Raw genomic sequence first — 23,222 nt, forward strand, 5'->3', positions numbered from 1 at the left:
GGTGTTTCAAGCGTTATTTTATACTTTAGCTGTTGAAAAATAACAGATCTACAAGCTCATAGCTATACGAGCTCATATAGCTACGAGCCTGTAGATCTGTTTTTTTCTGAAGTGTCTCGGTGTTATTGTCAGGGAGGTGTCTCTGTATCGTCAGTCAGTCACTCTATATGACACAGTCTGTTTCTCGCGAAAATGTACCTAATTCAGTAGCAGTAACACTCACAGTCAGTTGATTACTCATATCCTGAAACGGCCGGGATGACATGTTTAGCGATCTAAAAGTTACAATGCAAATAAAAAGTATACATGAACCCAGATTTGCGCCCTCTACCGATATTGAGGTCAGACTTCGGGTGCTCTATGCAAGGCAACAGAGCAGAGGTTCCCATAGAGTCTATGGGAACCTCTGCTCTGTTGCCTTGGAACTAACTGTGTCCCTTTCACCCCTCCCCCACCAGGTTAATTTCAACGTGGCAAAGTATTCCGTCTCCCCGGACCTACGATATGTGCTGTTTGCCTACGACGTCAAACCGGTACGTTCTCTCTCTCTCTCTCTATCTCTCTCTGTCTCTCTCTCTCTCTCCCTCTCTCTCTCTCTTCTCCATTCTCTCTCCCAGGTGGTATCATCTCATTTGCCCACCTGAAATAAATGATTTATGGAGGCTATTTGATCAACGGGATATGATGGCTTCCTCAGGTGTGTGTGTGCGCGTGTGTGTGTGCGCGTGTGTGTGCGCGTGCGCGGTGACCTCCGAACATCTGTGATCTGTTAAAAAAACCACGGACAACACCGTATAGTTTCCGAGAAAAGAACGTGCCGAGGCTGCGACTAAAACTGCCTCGGCTGCACACTGCACTGCGTTACGCAGCAGTTTTGGCTGCACCGGACTTCGGCACCTTGGCTGCAGAGATTCGGAGGAGAGCATTACAAGATGTTTGGTAGCGACAACAACCCCCCCCCCCCCACCCACACACACACACACACACACACACACACACACCCCGGGCCTTTCAAGAGATTATAGAAGCTTCTTGTTTTTCTATCAGGTTTCTGAATCACCGGCACGGTGATACACAGATGGAGCCCAGATCATTATCGTCTCTGTCTGAGGAAGAAACTAGTGTGTTCTTCCCCAGATGGTGCTATACGCCAAACATTAAGATGTTATCGCAACTCGTTTATTTCCATAAGCCCTGCCCTATAGGCTATAGTCATTCATTTGGTGAAAGACTATAGTCTCGCGTTGCCACAGACTGTTCAATTCCAGATGCTTCACACAGTCTGGAGCAACGGAATCTCTGATCATGAGTAAAATACAGACGCCTCTGAGCCGAAGTAGGCGTCTAACTTTTCTATGTCTGTGGAGATACAGACGCCCCAGAGCCGAAGGAGGCGTCTGCCTTTGAACGTATGCCCGTAACGTAAGGCAGCGTTCAGCTCCAGCCCGGCCATGCTGCGATGGTCGCTGTGCTATAGCGGTTGCTCTCCAAGAGTTCCTCGCCATGCAGCCGTCTTGTAGAGGCGATAAGTCTCCGTACGAGACGGGAGCGAAGGCCGCCATTCGTCAAAGCCGTCAGGCGGGCGAGCGAGCGACTGCTCTCTCCTGGCGTGGCAGATTACTCGCCTCGGCTTGTCAACATTATTTTGGCGAGCGTTCGTTCCCAACCCACCCCCCCCCCTCCCCCCCACTCCCCCTCAATTGCTCATCAATCTCGGCCCGTGTCACCGTTTGCACCAAAGGCTCCTAAAAGCCTTTAACCCATTCTGACCTGAGATCAGATTCATACGAGGTTTCCACTGGACACACACTGGTCTGATTAACCCATTCTGACCTGAGATCAGATTCTAAAAATGTCAGTCGTTTAAAAAAATAGCAGACCTACAAGCTCGTAGCGCGCCACTCGGTGGCGCGCTATGAGCTTGTAGATCTGCTATTTTTCAATAGCTAAAGCATAACATGATGCTAACACCAAAATGGGTTCCCGTTCAGAATGGGTTAACTGCTCTGCATAATTCAAAGCAGCGTGGTTATATTGAAGGAGGACCTTTAATTCAAGCCATCCATCCAAATGCATGCCACTTCTCTCTTCCTGGAGAACTGAAGGAGGCCTCGTTAATTCAGGCCATCCATCCCCCAATGCAGCCCCTTCAACACCAGAGGTACTGAGTACTTTTACTGGAGTACTCGCTTATACATCAACACCAGAGGTACTGAGTACTTTTACTGGAGAACTCGCTTATACATCAACACCAGAGGTACTGAGTACTTTCACTGGAGTACTTGCATACATTAAAGAGAGTTACGGAGTACTTTTACTGGAGTACTCGCATACTCGGTCTTCATAGCGCCCTTTTTTCTACAGCCCTCCTATGAGACACAGAGTGGTTTCTGAACTGCCCACAGCCCTCCTATGAGACACAGACTGGTTTCTGAACTGCCCACGGCCCTCCTATGAGACACAGACTGGTTTCTGAACTGCCCACAGCCCTCCTATGAGACACAGACTGGTTTCTGAACTGCCCACGGCCCTCCTATGAGACACAGACTGGTTTCTGAACTGCCCACGGCCCTCCTATGAGACACATACTGGTTTCTGAACTGCCCACGGACCTTCTATGAGACAGAGTGGTTTCTGAACTGCCCCCAGCCCTCCTATGAGACACAGACTGGTTTCTGAACTGCCCACAGCCCTCCTATGAGACACAGACTGGTTTCTGAACTGCCCACGGACCTCCTATGAGACACAGACTGGTTTCTGAACTGCCCACAGCCCTCCTATGAGACACAGACAGACAGATGAGCATTTGCGCCTGTCGTAGACATGCGCAGAGCATGTTCAGTGAGGGAACCTCAGTCAGCGCGCCGGCCGTTAATTGGGCCACCGCATGCATCAGGCTCTCATCCACATGATTCACCCAGCCAATCACACGCTCACCCAATCTCATACCGGCTACTTTAACCGAAGGTTTTGCATTCATCCTCCTGCTTGCTTGCTGCTGCTTTATTGTATACTGTGCGCTGCTGTATACAAAGTGCTCACCCACCTCCACCCCAGCTACCACCTGTCGTTTCGGATCTACTGTTTTAGGTACGGGGGATTCGGAGTCCCTATGGTCGGGACTGATGCGCTTGACCTGAGTACCTGAAAAGCAGATCCAATACATCGCCAAACCATAATAAATATATTGCATTGATTATCTTATATTCAATAAATATATATATTACATCCTCCTTGAGTTGTCTGACTGAACTATTCACGTTTGAAGATTTTCGATCTCATCCACTAAAATGGGGGGGAACATTTTCCACGACGTCCCACCGGAAAATAACATTGAATGTTGCGCAACAGACGCTCCCAGCCTGTGGAGCGATGCGATCGGTTTTGATATCAATAATCTAATAATAATAATAATAATAATAATAATAATAATATTTTTTATCAATCTCCGTCCTTAGCGCTGGGCATTACTAATTGATTGAACGGAGAACTCCGTCCCAGGGTGTTAACAGTGGGTGTCTCTCTCTCTCTCTCTCTCTCATTAACAGTGGGTGTGTCTCTCTCTCTCTCTCTCTCTCTCTCTCTCTCTCAGGTTTACAGTCAGTCCTACATGGCGTCCTACAGCATCTACAACATCCATACACGGTACGTTAAAACCTTAATAACCTTAATAACAACACCAACAACAACAAATATGTTCGTACGTATATACTATGGGACGTTATGCTATATACTATACTAGAATTTCGCGGCCGCTTCGCGGCCACTCATCCCAGATAGTTACGTTGCCGCGCACTATGGGAAGAAGGAAATTGCCTGCATGGCTATTCCTGTGTGTGTGTGTGTGCGTGTGTGTGTGGCGTGGCGAGAGAGAGAGAGAGAGAGATCGTGGTTTCCAGGCGTGCGTGTGTGTGTGCACGCCGGGCGTGCATGTGCGTGCAGGCGTGTGTATGTGTACTCGGCAGTTGGCTGTCAGGCGAAAATAGCCAAAGCGATCCGTGTAATCGTAATATTTAGGCACGAACCAAGTACTGACAAAGAACAATGTTGATGTAACTAAGGGCTTCGCTGAGTCAGTGATATTTTAAATACAGAGATTTAGAAGGAATAAGCAAAATCGTGAGGCTCCAATTCCTCTCCTTCCTCGTTTCTCTTCTCCTGCGTGAGATCAGATTCTGAGACTGTGAAAGCTAGTGTGGGCCTGGTGTGGGCCTATTAGAAGACAGGGCAGTGTTGCCAGGTTTGCGAATTGTAAGCGAGTTGTATAGTGTGTGTAAGTAGCGTGGTTTAAAGGCCTTGTTTCTGGGCCTGTTGGGGCAACAGCATAGGCAACAGTGGTTAGTGTTCCGTGTAGGGAAGGCTCGGGGGTGTGGGTGATTGGGGCGATAATGTTTGTAGTAAACAAATGCATTGCCGGCGTGAGTGTGGAAGGGAGGCATTATTGGTGGCAGTGCAAAGACCATTGTTTGGCGGGTGGTGTTCAGTGTTGGTGAGGGGCGACATAGGAGGAGATAGCGTTGCAACACTGCAAAAGGTAAGTGTGTGACGTCACTGCCGTGTGAGTGTGTGTGGGTGTAGTGTGTAAGATGGTGTTGTGGGTGTTGCAATAGCAACGTAGCTGTTGTGGCTTTGGGTTTCTTTTGGGTACAACTTATTGGGTACAACTTCTCTAATGTATAATAGATAGCATAACGTCCCATAGCTGGGACGTTATTAATTTTTTTTCTGCTAAGTACGAACACATTCACTGCATTCCTTGTATTTTGAAACCGATCGGATTCCCATATGGTAATATATGGCCGATTCCGAGACGCTACCAATGATATTGTAATGTGTGTGCCCGGCCGGACACATTAGGAGGCGACACGACTGGATATACAAGCGGACACAGGAAGTGTAAGCTGTCAGATTTACTCTGTTATTGTGGGCAGCGGTGGAGCTCCCGGTTGGCGCGCAAGCCATGATTACAAATAAATACATTCTACTTGAAAATGCAGCACGCCTGAAGACTGTCTACTTGTTGTGTGAGTGAGCGGCACGTTACAAATTGGTGGCAGCGACGGGACGTTCTAATCTACGCACTACACAGGCTCTAGCTAGAAGCTAAGAAGCTAAACGGCTAGCGAGCCACTCACGTCTTCAAGGCAACTTGATAACAACGTACCGGTACGTACAATGCCAACGGGTACGGGGGATAATGAGGCACCGGAGAGCACAGCCTCTTCAACGGCACCGGCGCGGGATCGACGCCCGGTTATTATGCCAGAACCTTTTGATGGAAAAGTGGGTGAGTGGACTGCCTGGATGGAGCAGTTTGAGTTAGCTGCTGAGGTTAATGGTTGGAGATCCGCCGAGTGTCTGAACTTTCTAATTCTGTCACTGAGGGGATCGGCCAGGATCTTCTGCAGCAATTTACCACAGCATCTGAAAGGGAACTTTGCAGATCTGACTGAGGCTCTGCGGAGGCACTTTGAACCACCTGTGCATGCTGACTGGAACCGTGCAGCTTTTATGGACCGCAGACGCAAAGCAGGTGAGGAGCTGAGGGATTTCGGCTATGATGTGTGTCGACTGGCTGATAAGGCGTATCCAGATTACAGTAGGGCTACTCGTGATTCCCTTGCCCGTGATCATTTTATTGCTAATATTGGGAATACTGACATCCGTGTACACCTGCGCAGCAGCAAACCCAAATCAATGGAAGAGGCTATGGCCGTGGCAGGTGAATTGGAGCAGATAAGGCAGCTTGAGGGCCAGCAGGTCCCCCACCACAAGATTAATGTGTGTGGTGCTGCTGAAGATGACAAAATGACTGTCCCTAAAGAACTGTTGGAGTCACTGTGTGAGAGCGTTGCACAGTTACGGACCGAGGTGAGAAACCTAACTGACAGGGATGGACGACAAGTGATGGGAGGACCGACAGGACCCACTGGAGGAGGCGGACGCCGACCTGCCGGTGAGCAGACACAGGGGAGAGGAAGATCTCGTTTCCCGGGGAGTGACCGGACGCAGTCTTCATCTGCGCCCAGTAGAGCATGTTGGCACTGTGGATGCACCATGCACATGAAAAGAGACTGCCCATATGTGGCCAAGGATGCCCAGGTGGCCACACAGGATCATCATGCCACAGTAGCCTCGGGTGTGGTAGGAGAGGGATTCTACATACAGGCCGGCATCGCAGATGTGGAATACGAGGTGATGGTGGATTCTGGGGCCCAGGTGTCGATGGTGCAGGAAAGGATATGGAGAGAGGCGACAGGAGGCAGGATGGACTTGCTGAGACCTTATTACAAACCTATCACAGCGGCCAACGGACAGCCTCTCACTGTGATGGGGAGGTGGTCTACTGTCATGAACATTGATGGACTGAACCTTGCTGCTGACTTTGTGGTTGCCAGCGACGCTGACCAACGTGCGCTGGTAGGAACTGATTTCCTAGTCAAATACGGAGCAGTGATTGACATGCAGAAACGTGTTTGCACCATCCTGGGTAAGCATGTACCTTTGATCTCACGGGGAGGGACGGGAAGTGTTTGCAGGGTGGTTGTAATGAGTGATGTTGTAATTCCTGCCAGGTCTGAAATGTTCATTCCGGGTAAAGTGGAGGGTACTCTTAACATTGAATGCACAGAGGGTATCATGGAACCATGTAATGAGGTCACAGAGAAAAACAGTGTCATGGTAGCCCGTAGCCTGGGCAGGTCTGATAAAGGGAAACTACCTGTGCGTGTGATTAATTTATCACCTGACCCCCAATGTCTCAGAGAGGGTACAAAACTGGGTGGGTATTCCATTTTTGCAGAGGGCTGTGAAACGGCAATTATTACTTGTTTAAGCAATGATAAGCAATCCCGAACACCCACTCAGCAACCCAAGTGGGAAATAGAGTCATTACTAAAAGTCCTCGATGTTGGTGGTGAGCAGTTGGACAGAACCCAGCTCAGGATGGTGATAGAAATGCTAAGGGCACATGCTGGTGTGTTTAGTACTGGGGATTTTGATTTGGGCCGCACAAAGCTGGTCCAGCACAGGATAGATACAGGGAACACCAGGCCAATTAAGCAAGCTCTGAGGCGGGTTCCTGTCCATCTGCAAGCAGAGTTTGACAGCCATTTGCAGAGCATGTTAGATAGGAGCATCATTCAGCCATCTACCAGTCCATGGGGGGCACCTGTGGTGTTAGTGAGAAAAAAAGACAATACAATGCGGTTCTGTGTCGATTACAGAAAACTTAATGAGAACACAGTGAAGGATGCATATCCTCTTCCTAGAATCGATGAGACGCTAGACTCTCTGGCTGGTGCCAAGTGGTTTTCCACTTTGGACCTGGCCAGCGGGTACTGGCAAGTGGACATGCATCCTGAGGAGCGCTGTAAAACAGCATTTTTGACCAAGAGGGGGCTTTTTGAGTTCAACGTCATGGGTTTTGGATTGTGCAATGCACCGAGTACTTTTCAGCGCCTCATGGACCTGGTTTTGGCTGACATGCAATGGACAACATGCCTGGTGTACTTAGATGACATTATAGTGGTGGGCCGGTCATTTCAGGAACATATGTCACGGTTAGAGGGGGTTCTGAGCAGGTTGCAGCAGGCAGGCCTTAAAGTGAAGCCATCGAAATGCCACCTGTTCAGATCCCAGGTCAACTATTTGGGGCATATTATTTCGGCAGAGGGGGTGGCTACTGACCCCTCCAAGACGGAGAGTATAAGGTCTTGGCCTACACTTAAGTCAGTGACGGAGACTAGAAGCTTTCTAGGGCTTGCATCATACTATCGCCGTTACATAGACGACTTTGCGCGAATAGCTGAGCCACTATATCGGTTGACAGACAAGGGGAAGGTGTTTCAGTGGACTCTGGAATGTGAGTCTGCTTTTGAGGAGCTGAAATCAAGATTAACCGCAGCTCCTATATTGGCCTTCCCTGACCCGAAATTTGGGTTTATTTTGGATACCGATGCTTGTGACACAGGTATTGGCGCTGTCCTATCACAAAAGTATGACAGTGGAGAGAGAGTTGTAGCGTATGCCAGCCGTGCCCTGTCGAAACAAGAAAAGAGGTATTCTACAACTAAGAAAGAGCTGCTGGCAATGGTTGTGTTCTTGAAACATTTCAGACATTACCTGTTAGGAAGGAAGTTTTTACTGAGGACAGATCACAGCTCACTGCGTTGGCTCAGTAACTTCAAACAACCAGAGGGCCAATTAGCCAGGTGGTTGGAGCAGCTCGACCAATATCACTATGATATAGTTCACCGTCCCGGGAAACTGCACAGTAATGCAGATGGGGTGTCCAGGCGCTATACTCAGTCAGATAGCACAGGGCAAGATGATATGGCAGTCACACCGTCAGTGGACTTAGATGGGCCACATGAGGTCACTATGGCACCTGTAGCAAGTGCTGATTGTCAAACAAACATGGACTTCCTCATAGAAGCGCAGAATAGGGATCCTGTGATTTATCAGTTGAAGGAGTGGAAACAGGGGAATAACACTGAACCTCCTGCTGAATTACTTGCAGGACCTACTTTCAAGCCATTTAGGCAGGTCTGGGGTGCATTACACATGAGAAATGGTGTATTGTGCTTAAAGAGTCAAGATTATGGGACGGATGAAACTATGTGGAGGGGGGTGGTTCCAGAGGAACTAGTCAATGAGATACTAACCTTTATGCACAATGACAAAACGGCTGGTCATCTAGGAATAGAAAAGCTCACAGGCAAAATCAGAGCTAGATTTTACTGGCCAGGCTGGCAGAGGGCCATAAAACAGTGGTGTAAGACATGTGAGGCCTGTGGTGCTTACAAATGTAAAGGTCCGTCCCCCAGAGCACCAATGACGAGCTCTGTAACAGGCCGTCCTTTTGAAAGGATAGCCATAGATTTAATGGGTCCCTTCCCTTGCTCAGTGCGAGGTAACAAGTACATCATGGTTGTAGCAGACTACTTTTCTAGATGGGCAGAATCTTATGCCATACCTAACCAAGAGGCTGTGACAGTGGCCAAGAAACTGGTGGAGGAATGGGTGTTGAGATTAGGGGTCGCACGCACTCTGCACAGCGACCAGGGTGCCAACTTTGAATCAAAAGTCTTTCAGGAAATGTGCAAAATGCTACAAATGAATAAAACAAGGACCACTCCATATAATCCTCAATCAGACGGGTTAGTGGAAAGGCTAAATAAAACCTTAATCAGCATGCTTAAAGTTTTTGTGGAAGATAATCAGGGCAACTGGGATGAGATGCTCCCATATGTCATGATGGCATATAGAAGCAGTGTTCAGTCTTCCACAGGGTTCACGCCATATAAGGTGCTGTTTGGTAACGAGATTACTCTACCTGTTGATGTAGTTATGGGAACACAAAAGCAGGAGGCCCAATATGTGAGTGAATATGTGCAAAAGATACAGGGTTACTTAAGCACAGTGAGGGAGGCTGTAAAGAAAAATCACCAAAGGGCCACAAATAAACAAAAAGAGTACTTTGATTTGAAGGTAACCCCTCAAAGATATGAGGAGAATGAGTTTGTGTGGCTTCGTGATTATCAAAAGAAGAAGGGCCTATCACCGAAGCTCAGAAAGAAGTTCAAGGGACCCTTCAGGATAATGAGAAAACTGTCGGATGTACTGTATGAGGTGGTACAGTGTGATGGTCCTTACAAAGCTGTGGTACATTATAACAGACTGAAGCCATACATGGGAAATACACAGAACATAAGATCAAGGGTTAACCCAATGACAAGAGATGATGATGAGAATCCTGATTTTGTGTTAACTAATGATTCACAGATAGGTCAGGATGCACCAGGGAGAGGCAGGAGGCAATGTGCCCGAGGGGTGCACACCAGGCTGCCACTTTGGGGGAGGCCTGTAGCAAGGGAAATAGAGTTAGCAGCAACCCAAGAAGAGGATGTGTACCCTGGGGATTTAGGGGATGAAAACGTGGTCCAACAGGATGTGGGGAGAGGGACAATAGTAACACAGGGCCCTGATGAGTCTCCCAATGTAATGGTAAAGGAAAGTACGTGTGACATGACCAGGAGTCAGGTGGCTAGGCCACAGAGAAATGTCAGACGGCCAGTTTGGCAAGAAGATTTTGTACTGAGGTGAAGAATACTGTGTTTCATAAAAATGTGTATTTTTGTGTAATGAAAATGTGTATTTTTGTGTAAAGAAAATGTGAAAAATGTGTATTTTTGTGTCATGGAAAAATGTGTAATTTAGTGTCATGGAAATGTGTTTTGTTGTATTTCTGTCTGATGCCAAGTGATGTTATTGCAGACTGTGTGTTCAGTCTTAGAAGGGAGTAGTGTAATGTGTGTGCCCGGCCGGACACATTAGGAGGCGACACGACTGGATATACAAGCGGACACAGGAAGTGTAAGCTGTCAGATTTACTCTGTTATTGTGGGCAGCGGTGGAGCTCCCGGTTGGCGCGCAAGCCATGATTACAAATAAATACATTCTACTTGAAAATGCAGCACGCCTGAAGACTGTCTACTTGTTGTGTGAGTGAGCGGCACGTTACAATATTGTGCATCACAAATAACTTTGTATAGTGAGGAAACCTTTATTTGGTTAAAATATAGAGATGGAACAAACACCTGGTTGGTTCATGAGTTTAGGGATTTTGGAAAAAACACACTCTGGGAAAAGAATCTGAGATAAATATTCTTTTTTCTGAATCAGTTAACTCTAGGGCACTCTAGTGTCCTGGCACTTGTGTTCAACATGTGTTGAACTTTTTTCCAATCCATGTATTTCCCATTTGAGTCCATGAGGATAGCAATGTGTCTGTTTTGTGGCTGTCCTGTGCTGGGGGGGATCTGGCGCCGGGATTTGGAGGTTCTAAACTTGAGATTTTGGATCTTGGCTTTCTGGATTTGCTGTTTCTTGGTTCAAACCATGTTGTTCGGGTGGTAGGCCTCGGCAGGCCCTCCTGATTTCTCTTCAGCATTCTCACCTCTTTTTGGAGTTTTTGTATGTCATCAATGAGCTGACTTTGCTTCAACTTTGACGAGTGTTCTTTTTCATCTGTTTCTGGAGGACAGATAGGTTTCCCTCCCTGCGTGTTTCCTCACAATCTATGTCACTGTGTTTGTCCTCAAGGGCTTCTAATTCTATTTCTGTTTCAACTTTCTTTTTCTCCAACTGGGTGAATTTTTCTTACGTGATGAAAATAAAAAAATAGCAAGATCTGCAAGCTCACAACGTGTTACGTGCTGAAAACAGCAGATCTGCAAGCCCACAGCGTGTGGCGTCTACGCACAGTAATACAGCCAAGGCCATCAGTGTAGAATAAAACAGATGGACGTGGGATTATTTAACGTGCAAAGTGCCAAACGTTTTAATCCACGGGTCGAGTCTCCGGGGACAGTTTAACACTTTGACATTTGCCCTTGCAGGGAGCTGTGGGAGCTGGACCCTCCAGAGGTTGTGAACTCTGTGCTGCAGTTCGCCTCCTGGGGAGTGAGCGGTCAGCAGCTGGTGAGTCTGACCTTTATTAACCTCTGAACTTTAACCTCTGACTGTTAACCCACAGGATTAATTGATAACATGGCAGGATATCGCCCTGTTCAAACCTTATTTTGAATATCCAAAAAACCGTGACCGGATGTTGTGTCAGTTTAAATAAACAATCATTACCAGGAGCCCCTCACTTCACACAAGTGTGTTTTTATTGCGAATCTTCCAAGCTCAACAGACACTTTTCTGGGAAGATGTAACTAGTTCTCCTTAACGGGGACTCAATTTATAGTCCTACACTCCACACTGAGTACTCAGCACTTCCTAATGTGATCAACCTTAATTCCCCCCCTTTAATGCCACCCCCCCCCCCCACACACACACACACACACACACACACACACACACACACACACACACACACACACACACACACACACACACACAGACACACACACATGAGCGCACATGCGCACGCACTCACACACACATTTTCCGCGATGATGCTCGCCGGCTTCGCTGTGTTGCTAACGATGCGCAGAGTCGCCTGTGGGGGAGAGAGAGAGAGAGAGAGAGAGAGAGAGGAGAGAGAGAGAGAGAGAGAGGACATAGAGAGAGAGGAGAGAGAGGAGAGAGAGCGAGAGAGCGAGAGAGAGAGTCCTCCCCGTAACAACTTGCAGATCCAGCTCACGTATGATTTATGTCCGAATAATCTGCTAGAGTGAGTGCACACACACACACACACACACACACACACACACACACACACACACACACACAGCTTTCCTTCCATCTGTCCCGTGCAGATAAAAACCAAAAGAGGTTGAATTGAAACCAAATTATCATCTAATTAGCCTCCCTAAAGACGTCAGCCTGCGTCACGTACGTAGTGCACTCTGGCAGCACTGACGGATGCTTTGGTTACGCCACACACACACGGCCGCGCACGCCTTTTATAAACCTTTTCTTCCACCCGCCGCCAGCTGCCTATAAGCTGTCATCCTGAGCGCTACTCTGCCAACCTGGGGAGAGCCCCGAAATGAGTCGGTAGTGCTGTCGCCTCACAGCTATAGAAGGTCCTGCGTTTCAGTTCATATCGAGGTCTACTATTAACAGTTTTACTGCGGGATAAAAAAACATCGCAATTCCCTGATCTGACTGTCTGGTGTTTGTGAGCGTTTGTCGTCGTGTTGAAAAGTAATCCAAAGTGGCGATCAACAACCACAGAGAGGAGGAGCTACCGCTCCCGCTGCGCGTCATTTGGAACGCATTGGGCCTCAATTACCCAGAGGTCTTTGCAAGCCAGTGCTATACTGAACATTTTCCGGTTGTTGTAAAGCGCTTTGACTAAAAGATTAGCGCCATTTATTAGATTGGCGATTACTACTTCCCGTTCACGGGGTCTTCTTCGGGTCTTCTTCCTTCATTCTGACGGCGCTGGATCCACAATGACATGTAATCGGTGAAAATGTGTAATCTCTGTCTCGTGTGTGTGTGTGTGTGTGTGTGTGTGTGTGTGTGTGTGTGTGTGTGTGTGTGTGTGTGTGTGTGTGTGTGTGTGTGTCTCTCCTCTCAGATCTACATCTTTGAGAACAACATCTACTACCAGCCAGACGTGAAGAGCACCGCCCTGAGACTCACCTCCTCCGGGAAGGAAGGAGTCGTTTATAACGGCATCTCTGATTGGCTGTACGAAGGTGAATGATGACGACTGTACTGTGCTGTGCTGTGCTGTACTGTGCTGTGGATAATAGCAATAATATTCAGAATTATTCCTTCTTTTTTTTTTGGCATTTCGCTTTTCGCTTGCCGTATGCTAACGCTCTGTGCAAATATTAGCTTGTCATTGACTCCCATGTTAGCGTGGCGGAAAGAATGACTCGTATCTCCTCATCCAGGGCGCTCTCCGTGGTGATGAATGGATCGATATGCTGGCGCTGCATTTCTGCTCCTCATCCGTCTCTCCCGCAAAATATGAACGCTTTTTGGAGTTTATATAAATATAGTAAGATGATCGGGGATTATGAGCTCACTTTGTCAAGTCAATTTTTTTAAGAAAGTGTTTCCGGTTCATGGCTTTCAGAGTAAAAGCGATCACTACTCTGGCGACTACTCTGGCACCCCGGAGCGTCTATTTTGATGCACTTCCTGTACTAGATGTGTTAATGGCCGCCCCCCAATGCCCTTCCAATGAAAGTCACATGGTTTGACCAGACATTTTTGTTTGATGGCTGTGTTGTGCCCCCCTCCCCCGCATCAAACAAAAATGTCTGGTCAAACCATGTGACTTCCATTGGAAGGGCATTGTGGGGCGGCCATTAAACATGGACAAGACACAAGACACGGACAAGACAGCCGTCTCAATGGTGTGACTGAGGCCTTAGGCTTCATACACACATAAAGGACAAATCACGTGGTTTGACCAAACAGTTGTGTGTGATGGGGGGAGGGGGGGGGGCGATCAAAAACAAGTGTTTGGTCAAACCACGTGACTTCCATTGGAAAAGCATTGAGGCGGCCATGAAACACAGGCAGAGCACAAAACATTTGTTCTTTATGTGTGTATGAAGCCTAACAGAGCAGATGTTAATGTGTTGTGTTGTCTAGGGCCTCATACACACATTTTGAACATTTGTCCGTTCCGTTTCCGTTGCTCGGCCCGTGTTTGATGGCTGCTCCAGTTCATTTTCAATGGGAGTCACGTGGTTTGACGGACAGCTTTGTTCGATGTGGGGGTGGAGTCACGTGGTTTGACGAACAGCTTTGTTCGATGTGGGGGTGGAGTCACGTGGTTTGACGGACAGCTTTGTTCGATGTGGGGGTGGAGTCACGTGGTTTGACGGACAGCTTTGTTCGATGTGGGGGTGGAGTCACGTGGTTTGACGGACAGCTTTGTTCGATGTGGGGGTGGAGTCACGTGGTTTGACGGACAGCTTTGTTCGATGTGGGGGGGGGGGGGGTGGAGTCACGTGGTTTGACGGACAGCTTTGTTCGATGTGGGGGTGGAGTCACGTGGTTTGACGAACAGCTTTGTTCGATGTGGGGGTGGAGTCACGTGGTTTGACGGACAGCTTTGTTCGATGTGGGGGTGGAGTCACGTGGTTTGACGGACAGCTTTGTTCGATGTGGGGGGGGGGGGGGTGGAGTCACGTGGTTTGACGGACAGCTTTGTTCGATGTGGGGGTGGAGTCACGTGGTTTGACGAACAGCTTTGTTCGATGTGGGGGTGGAGTCACGTGGTTTGACGGACAGCTTTGTTCGATGTGGGGGTGGAGTCACGTGGTTTGACGGACAGCTTTGTTCGATGTGGGGGGGGGGGGGTGGAGTCACGTGGTTTGACGGACAGCTTTGTTCGATGTGGGGGTGGAGTCACGTGGTTTGACGAACAGCTTTGTTCGATGTGGGGGTGGAGTCACGTGGTTTGACGGACAGCTTTGTTCGATGTGGGGGTGGAGTCACGTGGTTTGACGGACAGCTTTGTTCGATGTGGGGGTGGAGTCACGTGGTTTGACGGACAGCTTTGTTCGATGTGGGGGGGGTGGAGTCACGTGGTTTGACGGACAGCTTTGTTCGATGTGGGGGTGGAGTCACGTGGTTTGACGGACAGCTTTGTTCGATGTGGGGGTGGAGTCACGTGGTTTGACGGACAGCTTTGTTCGATGTGGGGGTGGAGTCACGTGGTTTGACGGACAGCTTTGTTCGATGTGGGGGTGGAGTCACGTGGTTTGACGGACAGCTTTGTTCGATGTGGGGGTGGAGTCACGTGGTTTGACGAACAGCTTTGTTCGATGTGGGGGTGGAGTCACGTGGTTTGACGGACAGCTTTGTTCGATGTGGGGGTGGAGTCACGTGGTTTGACGAACAGCTTTGTTCGATGTGGGGGTGGAGTCACGTGGTTTGACGGACAGCTTTGTTCGATGTGGGGGTGGAGTCACGTGGTTTGACGGACAGCTTTGTTCGATGGGGGGGGGGGGTGGAGTCATGTGGTTTGACGGACAGCTTTGTTCGATGTGGGGGTGGAGTCACGTGGTTTGACGGACAGCTTTGTTCGATGGGGGGGGGGTGGAGTCACATGGTTTGACGGACAGCTTTGTTCGATGTGGGGGTGGAGTCACGTGGTTTGACGGACAGCTTTGTTCGATGGGGGGGTCGGAGTCACGTGGTTTGACGGACAGCATTGTTTGATGGGGGGGTCGGAGTCACATGGATTGACGGACAGCTTTGTTCGATGTGGGGGTGGAGTCACGTGGTTTGACGGACAGCTTTGTTCGATGGGGGGGGGGGGGGGGGTGGAGTCACATGGATTGACGGACAGCATTGTTCGATGGGGGGGTCGGAGTCACGTGGTTTGACGGACAGCATTGTTTGATGGGGGGGGGGGCGGAGGGCAGAACAAACACGTCGGAACACGCTGTAGTCCAAACACTGAACGAACAGGGTGGACCTTCAGATCGGACAGAAGGGTGTGGTTTTAACCACCAACCAATAGGAGAGAAATGCCGTGGTTGACAGCACTGGGCGGGGTTTGGTTTGTAGTCTCTAGCCTACTTGGGGTGGGACACGAGGTTACTAGCCTAACTAGTCTTCTGTGACACCAGGTTACTAGCCTAACTAGTCTTCTGTGACACCAGGTTACTAGCCTAACTAGTCTTCTGTGACAGGAGTCACAGAACCAAAGTCGTTTGGAACAAAAAATATTTTTAGTAGGCTACCGTAAAAGTACGGTATTCTGGTCTGATCTGGTCCAGTCAGTAATTCGAAGAAGAAAGCGAGAGCAAGCACTCGTTTGAGTAATTCCACGTAATAGTGTAACAGGTGCACTGGAAGGTTCTGGAAGATACAGTATACCGACTGTAGAAATGTATATACCATCACATTGTATCCTAGAGGATTCTTTATTTTTATTCGGTTGGACGTTTTCGGCCCAGGGTCCTTCTTCAGCTTAATCTAATCTAATGTGATTAAGATGAAGAAGGCCCCTGGGCCGAAACGTCCATTCTGATGTTTGTTGTTGTCTGCTGGGGGAAAACCAATAAAAACGAGAATCCTAAAGGATTCAACGTGAGTGCTGGCATTCATTTCTACAGCCGGTATAAGTAATTCAACAGGAAAATATAATTTAATTAAAATAAATAATCGCCCTGTCAATAGAGTAGGCCTACGGTGAATTGCTTGGTGCTTGGAATCAACAGACTTGACTATCATGTAAAACTATGAAGGCGTCAGGCATCTCAACATACAATACAATATAATACAAACCATGTTGATTGTTTGATCAGAAAATAGACCTCCTTTGGGGAAATCAAAGCTTCCCTTTATTTGCTCAGTTCATAATGGAATTACACATGTATATTTTGACAATTCAAATGAAATATACTGAATAAAAATGCAAATAACCTATAGACTCATCAAATTTGCAAACTGTTTAATTCAGGCTTGTTCTAAAAATCAAAATGAGTTTAGAGTGTAAGTTAAAAGGAGGAGGTTACCTTTAGATCTAATTCAGAAATACAAGACAGGCTACAATTGGCAACTTCAACTAAATAATACCACTTATTAATAATATCAATATAGTTATACTTATTAATAGAAAAACAATTGCTCTATTTTCGTCCATGCTAAACCCCTTATGCCTAAACTACTCTGCCTTATTTTTTTATATTTTGATTTTTTTTTTTTTATGGTTCAACTAGCCGATCTACATGCTCAGATGCTGTAGATGGACTGGTTCAAAACTATTCAAAAATGTTTTTCAAAATAGTAAAAAATAAAAAGGCAAAGCGGTTTAGGAATATGGGGTTTAGCATGGACGAAAAAAGAGCCCAATTGTCTCAAGATAGAGAAATCTGTAATTCTTAAGTAATCTTTGTTACTTTCCTTCATATGGTACCAGAATGACTGCTGTACATCTTAGCAAGATGCAAGAGATAAAAACGCCCCAAATGGGCTAGGAGCCCAAGAGGGCTCAGAGTCAGACACCCTCCCAAAAATAGCCTCCTGTATCCAACAAAGCTCTCCCAAACGCACCCCAAAATAGATCCCTGGTGCTCTTGTCGAGTCTTGTGCCAGCCTTTAAATACCCCGTTATATTACAGTATATAAATCTTTAAGCACAAAATGCATTTTGAGAACTCACTTTGCACGCATGCTGTGCGCCCCCCCCCCCCCCCACACACACACACACAATCCTTGGCCCCCGGATAATCTAGTTGAATACCCCTGGCCCAGAGCCATATAGAGTATAGACAGAGTTACGACATTGAGGGGGCAGAAAACAGCCCGGTCGGTCACGTGGTTCATGTACAGTACTAGTCACGCATAGCAGCCCATAGACTCCAATGCAGTGTTGTGTTGTGTAACAGAGGTGTTGTGTTGTTGTGTTGTGTAACAGAGGTGTTGTGTTGTTGTGTGTTGTGTAACAGAGGCGTTGTGTTGTTGTGTGTTTGTGAACAGAGGAGGTCCTCCAAAAGCACGTGGCTCACTGGTGGTCTCCAGACGGAGAGAGGCTGGCCTTCCTGGAGCTCAACGACAGCCTGGTGCCCAACATGGCCCTGCCACGCTACACTGGCAGCACCTACCCCAAGGGGAGGCAGTACCCCTACCCCAAGGTACGGTGCCCCTACCCCAATACCCCAACATGGCCCTGCCACACTACACTGGCAGCACCTACCCCAAGGGGAGGCAGTACCCCTACCCCAAGGTACGGTACCCCTACCCCAATACCCCAACATGGCCCTGCCACACTACACACTGTCAGCAGCTACCCCAAAGGGAGGCAGTACCCCTACCCCAAGGTATGGTAGTGGTACCCCTACTGCAGTACCCCAAAGTACCCCTATACCACAAGGCACGGTGCCCCTACTGCAATACCCCAAGGGGAGGCAGTACCCTTACCCCAAGGTACGGTACCCCTACCCCAGTACCCCAATGAGAGGCAGTGCCCTTACCCCCAAGGTACGGCGCCCCTACTGCGGTACCATAAAGTACCCCTACCCCATTTAATGTTTAAATGTGCATAACGGACACTTAAAATTATGCTATTTGAAAGAAAACGAATTAGTAGGCTACACAATGTACTAATTGTGTGTGTGTGTGTGTGTGTGTGTGTGTGTGTGTGTGTGTGTGTGTGTGTGTGTGTGCGTGTGCGTGTGCGTGTGCACTTGCAGGCTGGTCAACCCAACCCCATGGTGAAGCTCAAAGTGGTCAATCTGTTTGAACCAATCCACACGCAGGACCTCAGCCCACCGGACAGTCTCAAACTGAGGTGAGTCAACGTGGCGTCCTTCAGGGGACCCCCTGTTCACACGCTCTGCATGGGAGACCCCCTGTTCACACGCTCTGCATGGGAGACCCCCTGTTCACACGCTCTGCATGGGAGACCCCCTGTTCGCATGGACATGCACAAAATGGTGTGCGGACTCTTTTTATTCTTGAACGTATCCGTGAAAAATACATCTGTCGGATGTTCCGTCCCACACTTACACCGATACACTCTCTGTCTTAGGTTGTGACCAGGCCTTTCTCTCTGTCTTAGGTTGTGACCAGGCCTTTCTCTCTGTCTTAGGTTGTGACCAGGCTTTTCTCTCTGTCTTAGGTTGTGACCAGGCCTTTCTCTCTGTCTTAGGTTGTGACCAGGCTTTTCTCTCTACCTTAGGTTGTGACCAGGCTTTTCTCTCTGCCTTAGGTTGTGACCAGGCTTTACGCTCTGTCTTAGGTTGTGACCAGGCTTTTCTCTCTGTCTTAGGTTGTGACCAGGCTTTTCTCTCTGTCTTAGGTTGTGACCAGGCTTTTCTCTCTGTCTTAGGTTGTGACCAGGCTTTTCTCTCTGTCTTAGGTTGTGACCAGGCTTTTCTCTCTGTCTTAGGTTGTGACCAGGCTTTTCTCTCTGCCTTAGGTTGTGACCAGGCTTTTCTCTCTGTCTTAGGTTGTGACCAGGCTTTTCTCTCCGTCTTAGGTTGTGACCAGGCTTTTCTCTCTGCCTTAGGTTGTGACCAGGCTTTTCTCTCTGTCTTAGGTTGTGAACAGGCTTTTCTCTCTGCCTTAGGTTGTGACCAGGCTTTTCTCTCTGTCTTAGGTTGTGACCAGGCTTTTCTCTCTGCCTTAGGTTGTGACCAGGCTTTACTCTCTGCCTTAGGTTGTGACCAGGCTTTACTCTCTGCCTTAGGTTGTGACCAGGCTTTTCTCTCTGTCTTAGGTTGTGACCAGGCTTTTCTCTCTGTCTTAGGTTGTGACCAGGCTTTTCTCTCTGCCTTAGGTTGTGACCAGGCTTGTCTATTCGCAGATGAGAACCGAGGGGGCCGAGGCTAACTGCCACTTGATATTTTTATTGTTTTCAGAGAACATTACGTTACCATATGTAACGTTTGATCTGCGTTGTGTTGTGGAATAATCACGTTCCAGACGACTTCTCTCCTTGTTGACAGTTTGATCTGGTAAAATACACAGATACGTAGGCCTATCTGGTCAGCTTATGTCTGTGTAACACACCCAATCCTCAGCACGTCTATAACAGAATTAGCAACGTGACCAAGATCATGTTTTTATAAACGGTTTACAGTTTTGTATGGCAAGATAACTAATTGAAAGCGTGTACAAAACATCACCACTTCATTTTGGTACATTTAGCATGTTTAGAATAACCAGTATTCATCACAGTATCACAGTAAACATACAGACTCTTGTTGAAAATACAGTGTGCAGAGGAACACATCTTACCATGGGCATGTCTCATGTTAGACTGACACCACTCTAAACGTGGACACCAGTGTTATTCAATGAGGTGCCGCCCACTAACCAATAAGAAATGGCATTACTGATGGAGCAAGTGGAACCCACTAAACTCTGTTACACATGGTGATATTAGTGTTTACGTTACCATGGTGATATTATTAGTGTTTACAGAGAGCATTACGTTACCATGGTGATATTGTTATTGTTTTCAGAGAGCATTACGTTACCATGGTGACGTGGGTCAGTAAAACAGAGCTGAGCGTGAGGTGGATGAATCGAGCCCAGAACATCTCCATCCTCACAGTGTGTGACATCACCAGGGGGGCGTGTCTAAAGGTATGACATCACCTTTACAGAAATACAGTACACGTTCACCCAAAATATGAACGTGTTTCGTGAACGGTCATTCATTGAACGCGTTCAGGGACATAAGTGTCGTCAGTGCATGACGATGTGTTCTCTTTTGGTTTCAGAGACATGAAGAGACCTCTGAACTGTGGCTTTCAAAACAGGTACGTCCCTTCATCCTGTCACCTGTCAGTCATCCTGTCACCTGTCAGTCATCAGTCATCCTTTCACCTGTCAGTCATCAGTCATCCTGTCAGTCACTCGTCACCTGTCATACAGGCAGTGTGTTTGTCTGTGACGTACCGAAGGCCTGACGTCACTTCCTCATCCTCTGGGTCATGGCTCATCTTAGAATCGCCTCGTCTTTGTGTACACATGGAAGTGGTTTCATTCTTAAGTGGTCTGTTTGATCAAATCACAATACAAATGCATTGTAATCATTGATTGTTATACTCCCTCAAATTTAAATTAATCTCTTTTGTTTTTAAAAAGTGTAGGCCTACAAATGACAAGAATAAAACGAATGCTTTTTTTTTTTTTTTGTAACAGAACCAGGTACCGGTGTTCTCCAGGGATGGGAACAGTTTCTTCCTGACAGTCCCGGTGAAGCAGGGAGGACGCGGAGAGTTCCATCACATCGCCATGTTCACATCGCAGGTAGAGAAAGTTCCACCACCATGTTCACATCGCAGGTAGAGAGAGTTCCACCACCATGTTCACATCGCAGGTAGAGAGAGTTCTGTTCACATCACAGGTAACATGCTAACATCACAGCTAGAGAGAGTTCTCTTCACATCACAGGTAACATGCTAACATGCTAACATCACAGCTAGAGAGAGTTCTGTTCACATCACAGGTAACATGCTAACATCACAGCTAGAGAGTTCTGTTCACATCACAGGTAACATGCTAACATCACAGCTAGAGAGTTCTGTTCACATCACAGGTAACATGCTAACATCACAGCTAGAGAGTTCTGTTCACATCACAGGTAACATGCTAACATCACAGCTAGAGAGTTCTGTTCACATCACAGGTAACATGCTAACATCACAGCTAGAGAGCGTTCTGTTCACATCACAGGTAACATGCTAACATCACAGCTAGAGAGTTCTGTTCACATCACAGGTAACATGCTAACATCACAGCTAGAGAGTTCTGTTCACATCACAGGTAACATGCTAACATCACAGCTAGAGAGTTCTGTTCACATCACAGGTAACATGCTAACATCACAGCTAGAGAGAGTTCTGTTCACATCACAGGTAACATGCTAACATCACAGCTAGAGAGAGTTCTGTTCACATCACAGGTAACATGCTAACATCACAGCTAGAGAGAGTTCTGTTCACATCACAGGTAACATGCTAACATCACAGGTAGAGAGTTCTGTTCACATCACAGGTAACATGCTAACATCACAGCTAGAGAGAGTTCTGTTCACATCACAGGTAACATGCTAACATCACAGCTAGAGAGTTCTGTTCACATCACAGGTAACATGCTAACATCACAGCTAGAGAGAGTTCTGTTCACATCACAGGTAACATGCTAACATCACAGCTAGAGAGTTCTGTTCACATCACAGGTAACATGCTAACATCACAGCTAGAGAGAGTTCCACCACACTGACTCATTGCTTTGTTTTGTTTCTCAATGAATGGATGGATGGCTGGATGGATGAATGAATGAATGTTCTCTCCAGTTCAGAGCCAATCAGAACGAGGTTCGTCACCTGACCTCGGGGAACTGGGAGGTGACTCAGATCGTTGCTTACGACGAACACAACGACAAACTGTGAGTCACGCTGAAGTAACTAACTATATATATATATATATATATATATATATATATATATATATATATATAGTTTCTGAGGGGTGCTAGCCCCCGCTTTGTGTGTTGTGTGTACCCCAGAGCGATGACTTGATTGGCCGTATTGTGATAGGCCGTAACGTGATGATGATAAGAGTGCCCCTCACTTCACACAGGTGTGAAGTGATCCAACTTGTGTTTACCGTCCACAAACTTAAAGAAACATTAAATTCCCGTTGACAGTGAATGGAGAATATGTTACCTCATAGTGTCTGAGCAAATAGGCAGTGTCTATTTTACGTCATGATGATGTACGATGATAAGAGCGCCCATCACTTCACACGGGTGCATGTGTGTTCTTTTTTTAAAACAACTTTTTAGCATTTACAATATTTACAATTTTCAGTACTTTTATTTGAAACTTTAGATTGTGATGTTGTTTAGAAAACGCTCCTTCCATTGGCTTCCGGTCGCTGCACCCCGCCGGCAGGTTTATTTGTACTACTGAATCAAATTAAAGTTTACTTTTTACCGTAGGGTTTAGACTCGAACTGTAGTGTGTTTTCAGTATTGGTGCGAAGGCAGCAGGCGATATTTCCATAACCTGACTCCGCCAGCTGGTGGCAGCAGTGCTCTCGTCTGGTCTTTCTCGGGCAGAGACGATGTACTCTGAACCAGTGCGATATGAGGCCGCTAGAGGCGGGATCAACGTGAGACTGATGACGTATATTGAAGCGCTGCCACAGCGCACATGTAAACACAACCTAACAAGACTACTACAACTCGAAATGATTATGGAGATATCAGAGTTTTTGTCCCGCTGCTTCGGGTTCATCGTTTCTGCTTGAGAGAGACCAGATCCAGGC

The 23,222-nt window shown here is 47.4% G+C and overlaps 1 protein-coding gene across 1 annotated transcript in view; it reads left to right on the forward strand.

Moving 5' to 3' along the window:
• The window catches only part of dpp10 (dipeptidyl peptidase like 10), a gene marked incomplete at its 3' end in the record, with an annotated part of 43,619 nt that overhangs the window by 14,375 nt on the left and 6,022 nt on the right, over positions 1 to 23,222 (forward strand). The window contains exons 5-14 of the mRNA XM_080786058.1: positions 459 to 533; positions 3,593 to 3,645; positions 11,403 to 11,484; positions 13,040 to 13,160; positions 17,917 to 18,071; positions 18,630 to 18,727; positions 20,406 to 20,529; positions 20,667 to 20,705; positions 21,091 to 21,198; positions 22,247 to 22,338. Coding sequence (XP_080642184.1) covers positions 459 to 533; positions 3,593 to 3,645; positions 11,403 to 11,484; positions 13,040 to 13,160; positions 17,917 to 18,071; positions 18,630 to 18,727; positions 20,406 to 20,529; positions 20,667 to 20,705; positions 21,091 to 21,198; positions 22,247 to 22,338 — 947 coding nt within the window. The remainder of the gene's footprint in view (positions 1 to 458; positions 534 to 3,592; positions 3,646 to 11,402; positions 11,485 to 13,039; positions 13,161 to 17,916; positions 18,072 to 18,629; positions 18,728 to 20,405; positions 20,530 to 20,666; positions 20,706 to 21,090; positions 21,199 to 22,246; positions 22,339 to 23,222) is intronic.

Source organism: Protomyctophum bolini (genome assembly GCF_963924005.1).
Source record: "Protomyctophum bolini genome assembly, chromosome: 16".
Lineage (NCBI taxonomy): Eukaryota > Metazoa > Chordata > Actinopteri > Myctophiformes > Myctophidae > Protomyctophum > Protomyctophum bolini.